Consider the following 12,644-nt stretch of genomic DNA (forward strand, 5'->3'; position numbering starts at 1 on the left):
TCTTTCAATCTTAATCTTGCTCTTTTGTTTCTGTGTGTGTCCTGTAGGAAGAGTGGATGGCAGTTAAAAATGAAGAACCTAGAGTCAGATTGGCTGGATTTGAATCTTGGCATTACAACAACTTGAATCTGTGCATTTTATTTAAACTAAGTGTCAGGGACCTGAACTGGAAGATAGGCTTAATGATGGGATGTAATGACAGTGCTATTTATCAAGTGCTTAGTACAGTGTCTGGCATGTAATAAAATTGCCACAACTATTAACTTTTATTATTCATGTTTGCTTGACTTTCCTATTTGCTTGCATACACTCATATGCATACTCATTCCTTTTTTGTATGGAACTCCCTTTGTTTCTACTCTCATTCCATTTGAAAGCCTACCCATCCTAAAATACTTAGCTCAAATGCTGTTTTTTTCAAGTTCTCCTTTAGTATCAGCATTGTTTTTCATACTTTATCTTTTGCTTTCATGTTTTAGTGTCTGTGTACCTAGTTGTCTTCTTGTGTTTTAAGCTGGTTGAAAGCAAGGACTGTATGTCACTTGTGTCTTTGATGGCATCTGGCATGGTACAAATGATTGCTTCATGTTTATTGAATGTGTAAATAAATCATGGTTCTACTTTGCCATAGTTATTGTTTGACTTAGAGTGAGTTGCCTGTTAAAATTAACTGCATTTAAATAATAATATTTCTAGTTTCTAATGTTTTTAGTTAAATTATACCTTTTCAAGCTTAACACAGTAGTCAGGCACGCTAGTTACTAGTATTTATGAGAGTTCTCTTACAAAGTATACTTAATATCAAAATAAAAATTCAGTGAGGAGTCATTTCTCTGTCATTAAACCTCTTGTGAACCAGAAAGTTAGGCACAGGACTCCTGTCATGCCCAGAATGTTAAACTCAGCACTAGTAAGGTGGTGATGCATAGAAAGCACACCCATCTTTAATGGAAATGGTAGAGACAGACATGGAGTTTGTAGGAATTAAACATGCTTCTGACCCAAGATGACCTCTTTTTCTTAAGCATTAGGGCTTCAAATAATCTGCTTTTAGGAAATCTCATTACATTGAGATTAAGTTGAAGGAAGAGCAGGGATCCATCAGTTGAGAGGATCTGAAACTTAAAAAGCGTTACTGTGATTAGTCATTATACACTTTACTAAACACTACACAGTTTTAAAACTGGAGTCCTTGAAAGAAAAAGAAATAATAAAGCTGGGAAATGATAGGAGAAAAGGCAAGTGGAATTATTTTGCTTTCTTCTTTCACTGGAGTGTGAACTTTTGGAGGGCAAGGACCATATCATAGAACTTCATGCAGTAAATACTTCTTGAATGGAGTAGTAACACCATCTAATGCGGAGCTTCTCTGCTGTCTTGCAAAAAGCATTACCTTGAGTTGTATGCCCCAGTGTGACTTCACAAAGTCTTTTATGAAAAGAAAGAAAATAAAATCAAAAGCTATATACAGATTTTTAAGAACAGTTTTCTTTTTCTGTGAGTGAAAATGTCTCTTCTCTGAAAGTGCCTGGAGTTGTTAGCCCAAGGTCCTGAGACTGTTTCCGTTGTCATGGAAAGCCCGTGGAAGTGTCCCCCTGGTCTCACCTAGGACCCCGTTTATAAACTGGTCACTTTTAAGTTGAAATACATTCTTCTGGGTTTAACATTTTATTGTTTTTTTTATACCATTGGAGGAAGTAGTTTCAATAAATGTGAAGGTGGGAAGCTAAAAAGTTTTTCCATTCTTGGTGCTTGTCCAAGATACAGGTTTTTTTGAATACTTCCAGTTTTTTTGTACACATTTTTAAAGAAGATAATATAGGTAAGAGAATTTAGGATACTTCACTTAACAGGCAATGTAAATAATAGGTACATGGTAACATTATTAAGTTTATTGTTAAAATAGTAAAGGGATGTTGTAGAGGTAGAAAAATTTATGATTATTCCTAGAGAACTGTATATTCAGAAGTGAATATTTTAAATATTTAAAATAAAACATTGTCTGCTCCTGTTAAAAATAATGTGTTGAAATCAGTGTGTTCTAGGTCAATGGCTTCTAAGACTCCAGTTGGATTCATTGGAGTTGGCAACATGGGGAATCCAATGGCAAAAAATCTCATGAAACATGGCTATCCACTTATTATTTATGATGTGTTCCCTGATGCTTGCAAAGAGTTTCTAGATGCAGGTGAACAGGTAAGGCCTTTTCTTAAATTTCTTTTAAGATACTGATGTTTAAAAATGTTTTTCAGATTTTGATATTTGACATTCAAGTAAGTAATAGCTGCTTGGAAGTATACATGATGGATTTGTAAAGTTAACTCATTGTTAATTTTATTTCTTTATATGTGAGATTACATATGTATATTTATATAATATGTAAAATACATGTACACACACACACACACACACACACACACACACACACGGGAGACTGTGTACTAGTAACCAAATTTAGAGGTTCCCCCACAAGATACGCAGGAAATTCTTCTTGAACAAGGTGTAGAGTGGTAATTGAGAACTGGATGCAATCCCAGAGCTGGGTGAATACTAAAAAATACTGAGAAATATAGAAAACAGTTAGAGAACAAATAAACTTCTAGATAACAGACTTGAAATAAATACTGAGAAGACGCAGTGTGTATGCAAAGAGCAGGTTTAGGTAACTTGGATATCCTCTGTCTCCTCCTCCCTTGAGGTTTGTGTGCCAGATGGGGGTGGCTGCAGTGCTGTCTAAGGATGTGTGAGTATCCTGTTGGGACTTTTCAGGGTGGGGTTGCGGCTGCATATGCCCATATAGTCTCTGGGTGCTGACAGTGTGCTACCAGTGCAGCAAGTTACTGATGCTCTTAAGTAGCTAAGGGACTTAGACTTGTTGGAGAGGTTTGGTCAGTTCTTTGTTCTGGGACAGGTTGGCCATTACCATTTTTAAGGGTGGACAGGAGTTCCAAGTTGATACTCAGTCTGGGGTGAATTAATTGTATTTTTCAGGAGTTGAATATTACTTTTTGGGATAACACATCTATTTGATGTTGGCACTTTCCAATAGTTTATGTATTTATTTGTAAAAATAACAATGGTACATAATCTCTAAACAGAGGAAATATCTATTAAATACAGAATTTAATCAAAGTAACAATAGGAAATTCTTTTGGCATTTTGGAGCTAATGTTCCAAATGTTTTCGTGTGTGTGTGTGTGTGTTCATGAAAAATCCCATGAATTCCTCTTCCTCTTCCTACCCCTTCTAGTAATAGAGAGGTAGAAATTGAATGGAAGCTGATTTACCATGGACTGGCAAACCAGATGCTTAGGGCCTTTCAGATTGTTTCTAATGCCCTTACTCTTCCCTCTGTTCCTGTAGTACTGAACAGCTTGCCTGTGGAGAACTGAAACGTTCATCATCCTTTTGTGAATCTCTTTGCTGCTGCTTCCCAGATTGCTGGAGCTTTTTGATGCTCTGCCTAAATTGCCTCATACTTTGAAGAGAGTGAGGCATTCCCTAACAAAATTCTGATTTTTTTAGTGTTGCTAATTTTGGGTAGATGTGAAGGAAGGTTACTTTAACAATAAGACTTATACTTGAATGAAGGAGACATTTACATTTTAAAAGGGAGAGAGAAGAAACAATATTTAATGAGTACCTACTATGTGTCAGGTCTCTTACTAAATATTTTGTACATATTATCTAATTTTATCTTCACAACAGAAGTATTTTCAGGAAACTGATGCTTGGAGAAGTTAAATAACATCCCCAAGGTTACATGGTGAGTGAATGGCAAGAGCCAGGATCTGAAAAAAGGTCTGTCTTTGACTTTGGAGTTAGTCACTAACTAATGAAATTTATGTATGAGACATTTTTAAGTGTATTTTTGGTGTCTTCCTTGATGATTCTGAAATAAGCACCTGTTAACCTGTCTACAACCTAGACTACTAGACAATAAAATGCCTAGATTTCTTTTGGATTAGATGATGTCAGGGCAGTAATGATTATATACCACACCCTACTTAATTGTGTTGTTCTGCACCCATGAAATTTGTTGGAAGTAAATAATAGTTATCTATTATGATAGATAATATAGTTAGTGAGTATACAGTAGGTTGAACAGTAGCCCCCCAAAGAAGTAACTTAGAAAACTCTTAAAAGAAAACCTGAGGGTAAATCTTTATGACACTGGATTTGGCAAAGGACTTTAGGTATGATACCCAAGATCATGAGCAACAGAATAATAAAAAAAAAAAAGACTTCATCAAAATTAAAAACTTTTGTGCTCCAAAGAATACCAGCAAGAAAGTGAAAAGATAACCCACAGAATGGGATTAAATATCTGCAAATCATGTATCAAGAAATATCTGGAGTAACAGGCAAATTTGGCCTTGGAGTACAGAATGAAGCAGGGCAAAGGCTAATAGAGTTTTGTCATGAGAATGCACTGGTTATAGTAAATACCCTCTTCCAACAATACAAGAGAAGACTGTACCCATGGACATCACCAGATGGTCAATACCGAAATCAGATTGATTATATTCTTTGCAGCCAAAGATGGAGAAGCTCTATGCTGCTGCTGAGTCGCTTCAATTGTGTCCAACTCTGTGCGACCCCATAGACGGCAGCCCACCAGGCTCCCCCGTCCCTGGGATTCTCTAGGCAAGAACACTGGAGTGGGTTGCCATTTCCTTCTCCAATGCATGAAAGTGAAAAGTGAAAGTGAAGTCGCTCTGTCGTGCCTGGCTGTCAGCAACCCCATGGACTGCAGCCCTCCAGGCTCCTCTGTCCATGGGATTCTCCAGGCAAGAGCACTGGAGTGGGGTGCCATTGCCTTCTCCGGAGAAGCTCTATACAGCCAGCAAAAACAAGACCAGGAGCTGACTGTGGCTCAGATCATGAACCCCTTATTGCCAAATTCAGACTTAAATTGAAGAAAGTAGGGAAAACCACTAGACCATTCAGATATGACCTAAATCAAATCCCTTATGATTATGCAGTGGAAGTGCAAATAGATTACAGGGATTAGATCTGATAGACAGAGTGCCTGAAGAACTATGGACAGAGGTTCATGACATTGTACAGGAGGCAGTGATCAAGACCATCCGCCAAAAAAAGAAATGCAAAATGGCAAAATGGCTGTCTGAGGAGGCCTTACAAATAGTTGTGAAAAGAAGAGAAGCGAAAGGCAAAGGAGAAAAGGAAAGATATACCCATTTCAATGCAGAGTTCCAAAGAACAGCAAGGAGAGATAAGAAAGCCTTCCTCAGTGATCAGTGCAAAGAAATAGAGGAAAACAATAGAATAGGAAAGAGTAGAGATCTCTTCAAGAAAATTAGAGATACCAAGAGAACTTTTCATGCCAAGATGGGCTCAATAAAGGACAGAAATGGTCCTTTATTTGGTATTTATATGGTTATAGACCTAACAGAAGCAGAAGATATTAAGAAGAGGTGGCAAGAATACACGGAAGAACTGTACAAAAAAGATCTTCATGACCCAGATAATCACAATGGCGTGATCACTCACCTAGAGCCAGACATCCTGGAATGTGAAGTCAAGTGGGCCTTAGGAAGCATCACTACAAACAAAGTAGTGGAGGTGATAGAATTCCAGTTGAGCTATTTCAAATCCTAAAAGACGATGCTGTAAAAGTGCTGCACTCAATATGCCAGCAAATGTGGAAACTCAGCAGTGGCCACAGGACTGGAAAAGGTCAGTTTTCATTCCAATCCCAAAGAAAGGCCATGCCAAAGAATGCTCAAACTAATGCAGAAATGCACTCATCTCACACGCTAGTAAAATAATGCTCAAAAGTCTCCAAGCCAGGCTTCAACAGTATGTGAACCGTGAACTTCCAGATGTTTAAGCTGGATTTAGAAAAGGCAGAGGAACCAGAGATCAAATTGTCAACATCCGTTGGACTATCGAAAAAGCAAGAGAGTTCCTGAAAAACATCTATTTCTGCTTTGTTGACTATGCCAAAGCCTTTGTGTGGATCACAACAAACTGTGGAAAATTCTTCAGGAGATGGGAATACCATTCCACCTGACCTGGCTCATGAGAAATCTGTTTGTAGGTCAAGAAGCAACAGTTAGAACTGGATATGGAACAACAGACTGGTTCTAAATCAGGAAATGAGTACATCAAGGCTGTATATTGTCACCCTGCTTATTTAACTTCTATGCAGAGTACATCATACGAAACGCTGGACTGGATGAAGCACAAGCTGGAATCAAGATTGCCGGGAGAAATATTGATAACCTCAGATATGCAAATGACACCACCCCTATAGTAGAAAGGGAAGAAGAACTAAAGAGCCTCTTGATGAAAGTGAAAGAGGAGAGTGAAAAAGTTGGCTTAAAACTCAACATTCAGAAAACTAAGATCAAGGCATCTGGTCCCATCACTTCATGGCAAATAAATGGGGAAACAGTGGAAACAGTGGCTGACTTTATTTTTTTTGGGCTCCAGAATCATTGCAGATGGTGACTGCAGCCATGAAATTAAAAGAATCTTGCTCCTTGGAATAAAAGCTATGACCAACCTAGACAGCATATTAAAAAGCAGAGACATTACTTTGCCAACAAAGGTCCATCTATTCAAGGCTGTGGTTTTTCCAGTAGTCATGTATGGATGTGAGAGTTGGACTGTGAAAAAAGCTGAGCGCCAAAGAATTGATGCTTTTGAACTGTGGTGTTGGAGAAGACTCTTGAGAGTCCCTTGGACTGCAAGGAGATCCAACCAGTCAATTGTAAAGGAAATCAGTCCTGAATAGTCATTGGAAGGACTAATGCTGAAGCTGAAACTCCAGTACTTTGGCCACTTGATGCAAAGAACTGACTCATTTGAAAAGACCCTGATGCTGGGAAAGATTGAATGCAGGAGAAGGGGACGACAGAGGATGAGTTGGTTGGATGGCATCACTGACTCAATGGAGTTGAGTTTGAGTAAACTCTGGTAGTTAGTGATGGACGGGGAGGCCTGGCATGCTGCAGTCCATGGGGTCTCAAAGAGTCGTACACTACTGAGCAACTGAACTGAACTGAAATCATGTATCTGATAAGGATTTGTATCTAGCATGTGTAAAGAAGCCGTGCAACTCAAACAGAAAGACAAGTGACTTAATTAAGTGGGCAATGGATCTGAATAGACATTTCCACAAAGAAGGTATTCAGACAGGCAATAAACACATGAAAAGATGCCAGTATCTTTTGTCATTAGAGAAATGCAGTCAGAATCACAATGAGATTTCCACCCCCTAGGTTGGCTAGAATCACAAAGTCAGATGACAAGTGTGAACAAACTGAACTATCTATCACACACTGCTGATGAGAATGTAATTCTACTCCTAGGTATATATGAAAGAGAATGAAAACACATGCCCACACAGGAACTTGTAGATGAGTGGCAACATTATTCATTATAGCCAAAAGACAGAAACAACCTAGATGTCCCATCAGTGATAAAAAAAAATATGGTATACGCATATGATGATATATTATTCCACCATAAATAGGAATGAGGCAGTGACACATGAAAATCCAGAACAGAGAAATCAAAGTGGGTTTGTGGTTGCTTGACTGAGCTACTTCACTTTCACTTTTCACTTTCATGCATTGGAGGAGGAAATGGCAACCCACTCCAGTGTTCTTGCCTGGAGAATCCCAGGTACAGCAGGGCCTGGTGGGCTGCCATCTATGGGGTCGCACAGAGTCAGACACGACTGAAGCGACTTAGCAGCAGCAGCAGCAGTGCTGGGTGGGAAAGAGGGAGGCAGGCACAAGACAGAGAGAGAGCTAATGGATATGGGATTTTTTTCTTGAAGTGATACAAAGTTCTAAAATTATAATGGTTGCACATATCTGAAAATACCCTGAAAACCATCAAATTATATACTTTATGTGGGCAAATTATATATCACAATAAAGTTATTGGAAAAAAAAGATAAATGTCCACATTCTAACCCCAGTACTTGTGACAGTGACCTTAATTGGAAACAAGGTCTTTGCAGATGCAATTAGGTTGTATATCTTGAGATGAGGTCCTCCTGGACTTTGCATGGGCCCTAAAGGCAGTGATGAGCATCTTTACAGAGAGACATAAGGGCAGGCTATGGCAGGTCCTTGCTGACTTCAGAGTTAATGCTGCAGCAAGCCAAGGAGCAGCCGGGGCTACCAGAAGCTAGGAGAGGCAGAGGAGGCTCTTCCTGTGGAGATAGCATGGTGGTGCCTACACCTTGATTTCGTCCTTCTGGCCTCCAGAGCTGTGAGAATAAGGTTCTGTGTTTTAAGCCACCACGCTTATGGGAACTTGTTGCGGCAGCCACAGGAAACCAATACTGCAAGAGTTTTGGGAACCTGGAACATGACTTTACCACTTAGTGTCTGCAATCCCAGGAGAGATATTTAGTGTCTATATATCTGTTTCCTCCTAAGAATAATAACAACAACCTTTCTCAGAGAGTTAGTATGAGGATTACATGAATTCATATTTGTAAAAAGCTTAAAGTCATGCTTGGCATGGTAAGTACTGTGTGTGTTAGGTCTAAGTTAGTTCCTAGAAGTCTTTGTTTCCCCTCTGCTGTGCAGAGCTGTAATTCCTTTTCTAATGCTCTCTATTCACATGACATGTCAGAATCTCTTCTTTGTGAAGAGAAGTTACTTTGATCACTGCAGATTAAGGCTACCTTAGACTCTCCTAGCAAAACAAGGGAGCAGGCAGTGGCAACCCACTCCAGTACTCTTGCCTGAAAAATCCCATGGATGGAGGAGCCTGGTAGGCTGCAGTCCATGGGGTCACAAAGAGTTGGACACGACTGAGTGACTTCACTTTCACTTTTCACTTTCATGCACTGGAGAAGTGGAGACAACACTGGAGTGGCAACCCACTCCAGTGTTCTTGCCTGGAGAATCCCAGGGACGGGGAGCCTGATGGGCTGCTGTCTCTGGGGTCGCACTGAGTCGGACACGACTGAAGCGACTTAGCAGCAGCAGCAGCAGCAAAACAAGGGATAGGACCTTCATTTATTTGCTACTTTGATTGATGTTTCTTGAGTACTTTCTTTGTGCTGGGTATGGGTATTATAGCCTAGAACAAAATAGTTACAATTTTGCCTTTGGGGACGAGCAGGAGGTATTAGATAATCAGATCACACAAATATGTTATTCCAAATTTCGATGTCAAAAGAAAAAGTAGCGTCTCCTCAGTTTTCAGTAAAAAACCTGTATTACATTGGTTTAGAGGGCAGTTAGGGCTGTTCGCTGAAGACTAGCAGTGTAGGCAGATAGCGCAAGAACAAGCAGGATTTATCCAGATGAATAATGGAGACAAAGGAGCAGTGTTCTTTAAAAGTGAAAGTCTCTACAATGATGGCAGTATTTTTTGTCAATAGCAGTTCACCTAGTGAGTGTTGATACTTTGGGTCTGAGTAAAGCTGAGGGTAGAGGGGAAAAAAATAATAAATAAAAGTGGAAGGCTCCCTCTCTAGTTTCTAGAGATTTCTACATCAGGTCAACAAATAGAGATTGAGTACCAGTATGACTCAATTCTCATGTCCTTCTTTGGAAGGACTGATGTTGAAGCTGAAACTCCAATACTTTGGCCACCTGATGCAAAAAGTTGACTCATTTGAAAAGACCCTGATGCTGGGAAAGATTAAGAGTGGGAGGAGAAGGGGACAACAGAGGATGAGATGGTTGGATGGCATCACTGACTCGATGGACATGAGTTTGAGTGAACTCCGGGAGTTGGTGATGGACAGGGAGGCCTGGCCTGCTGCAGTCCATGGGGTTGCAAAGAGTCGGACACGACTGAGCGACTGAACTGAACTGAACCACTATGTCTAGCAGAGCACCTAGTGCTGTGGAGAATAAAACAGGTTGAATGTAGCAATGTTTTAGATGTGTCATAGATAGCCAGACTAAAATTAGGAGGGAGTTTCTATTAAAATTGCATTTTGACAATAATGAAGTGCTGAAGCAGGTTTTGAGGGGAAAAATAATAAGTAACTGTTAAGAGCCATTTCATTTCTCATAGAAAACTACATAAATATTGCTTTTAAGGTTTGCTGACCTGCAAACAGAAATGCTGTAGTCTGAAATGAAAGTCATGTAGACAAGGTCTCTCAGACTCCTGAATAGAAATCAGAGGGTTCTAGGGCACAGGCTCAGTCATTAGATTTCCCTTCTTTCTGTCTTCCTTGAGACACTGAAGTGGGTATGAGGAAGGAAAGCTGCCCCTCCCAGAGTAGTGAATAGTGAAGACATGTCCTAGCTTCGTGCCTGCAGCTCCCACCCCTGACCACTGCACGCGGTGGGAAAGGTTCTTAGATGCTTCAGTCTAAGGTGGCAAGCCTGGAAGGCAGGCTCCTCTTTTCCCACATTCTATCTCTGCTTCCCCTCAGAGTCTTGACTCTAAGGAGTCCTGTGTGTATTGATTGTAACAGCAGTGGAGGGCTGGAGGACGTGAAATTTAGATGAATGAAGGGAGAGGGGTGAAAAGTAAAAAAGCTTTGGGCCTGAGGGGGAATATTCTGTCATAAATATCATAAAATGAAAACATTGTTGATAAATGATTTATGCTGGCAGCTTAAAAACCATTTTGAGCAGTGTCAGTGTCATTCAAACAAGTGTGATTTCTTAAGAGTCCTACTTTAAAAGATAGTGTTAATTTGGATGGATGACATCTGATATGTTAAAATGTCAATATTATTTCATAGCTGTATTTAGTTTTAAATGTTTGATAAAGGGAAAAGTGAGTTTCATTTTACCACTAAAAGATGAAGATAAGATTTGGGATTAGATGGGAAAATGCAGGTGAAAACTTTGAAACCCCTGGCTATTGTCCACAGTAGTACAATGGATGGATTAAGAATTCAAAAATTCAGAGTATATTTGAGTTGGTGCTTACATTTTAAGGACAGATGTCCCTTTCTTCCCTTAATGTTACTATCTCAAGGGAAGTCCATGAAATGGCAGCCAAAGGAAACATAATTTTTTTTCCTCAAAGTTTGTGGAAAGCATGGCTAGTTGATTTCTAATGTCAACTGTGCTTTCAGTAGGAAATTTGCGGGAAGAGAAAGTACCAAACTAGACATATCTGAAGGATCAAAAAGCAATCACTTGGTTTTAAAGATCTTTGAACATCTTGAAGAAGTGCTGCTTCAATTTTTAAAAAGCAAAAACTGAGAATTTGTTGTTTCATGTAACTGAAGAGCTGGGGAGTGGTCTGAACCTAAGCATAGTTGAATGTTGGGTACAGATGTAAGCAGATTCATTTCTGTCTGTGTCTTGGCTCCCCTTTCCGCAGCCCAGCCCCTCCCTCCCCTCAAGGTGCAAGGTGGCCGCCTGTAGCTCCAGGTGCAGAAGTGCTTTGGATGTGACCACCCTGGAGGGTTTCCTTCCAGCTGTACCTAGTAGTAAAAAACGCTACTGGGTTGTGAAGGAAATTTGTACCTTTACATGTTAACGAATTGGGACATTTACAACTGGTTTAATATGTTATTTGTGGTCATTCCCATAAAAAAAAAAACCAAAAACCTATGCCTTCCTCTTGCAGTAACCCTTTGTTATGTCTTTATTTCTGTTGGAAACTCAGGTTTAACCTGGGCTTCCCTGGTGGCTCAGCTGATAAAGAATCAGCCTGAAGTGCAGGAGACCCGGTTTCGATCTCTGAGTTGGGAAGATCCCCTGGAGGAGGAAATGGCAACCCACTCTAGTATTCTTGCCTGGGAAATCCCATGGACAGAGGAGTCTGGCGGGCTACAGGTTTAACCCTGAATGCATCTTTGCAACTTATAGCATCTATTATAAGAATGTAACCCTGGTAATCGTCAGCCCTTTGGGTTTTAGAAATTATGAATCAATAAATGGTGAATGTAGTGGTTTAAAAGCACAAACTTAGGAACTTGACTGTCTGGTCTCAAATCTCAGCTCTGAGTGACTTTAGACAGATTAATGTCTTTCTATCAATACTTAAAGTGTCTCATAAAATGTCAATTAGTAATAGTACCTTCATTTTAGTTCTAGAAAACCTGGCACATGGGAAGTGCTATTATTGCTGCCACTGCTGTTACTACTGTTATGGTTGTTGCTTTAGTATCTATACTGTATTTCTCCCAAATCTTCATCCCCAATATCACACATAGAAGTGCACCACTGTCCTGACTGAGTCACTGAGTCCAGAGTTGCTTGGAAGAGAATTTAGACATGTTTTTAAGTCAAAGAATGATGATAAAAGTTAAAACCAAATTAGGAGACAAAGAGGAATTTGACCGCATCCCTGCTTAAAAATACATTCTGCAGAGTGCCTTGTGTCCTGGACACAGAAGATAGCAGTTTCTCTTTTTAAGCATTAGTATCAGGGGCATGTGACTTGTGCTTTATTTTCATTTTCATTGTCTAGGAATTTCCTTGGAGATGCCTCTGATTGGTACCAAAAGTTTTGAGACTTATGCAACCATTTCTGTGTGAGTTTTCCGGTTGAATGAGGCTTAATTGGATTCTCTCTAAAAACTTGGAAGCCATCTTGTTGTTCCTAGATTATAAGGCTGACCATGTTTGGTTAAGAAAGTCTCTTGGGATCTAATCTGGCATCCACTCAGGTCTTGTTAAATGGGAACTTTAAAAGCCTCTTGCTGAGTGGGCTTCATCATTGTT

General features: G+C 39.8%; 1 protein-coding gene and 1 non-coding gene across 3 annotated transcripts in view; both read left to right on the plus strand.

The window, feature by feature from the left end:
- Window positions 1-12,644, plus strand: part of HIBADH (3-hydroxyisobutyrate dehydrogenase) — a 250,374-nt gene that overhangs the window by 7,267 nt on the left and 230,463 nt on the right. For both annotated transcript variants that reach the window (XM_061414279.1, XM_061414280.1), the window contains exon 2: window positions 2,036-2,196. In XM_061414279.1, the coding sequence (XP_061270263.1) occupies window positions 2,036-2,196 (161 nt within the window). The remainder of the gene's footprint in view (window positions 1-2,035; window positions 2,197-12,644) is intronic.
- LOC133246962 (small nucleolar RNA SNORD56) lies at window positions 9,349-9,419 on the plus strand. The gene has a single exon (XR_009736208.1). It is a non-coding gene; the product is annotated as a small nucleolar RNA SNORD56 (small nucleolar RNA).

Source organism: Bos javanicus, chromosome 4, assembly GCF_032452875.1.
Source record: "Bos javanicus breed banteng chromosome 4, ARS-OSU_banteng_1.0, whole genome shotgun sequence".
Classification (NCBI taxonomy): Eukaryota; Metazoa; Chordata; class Mammalia; order Artiodactyla; family Bovidae; genus Bos; species Bos javanicus.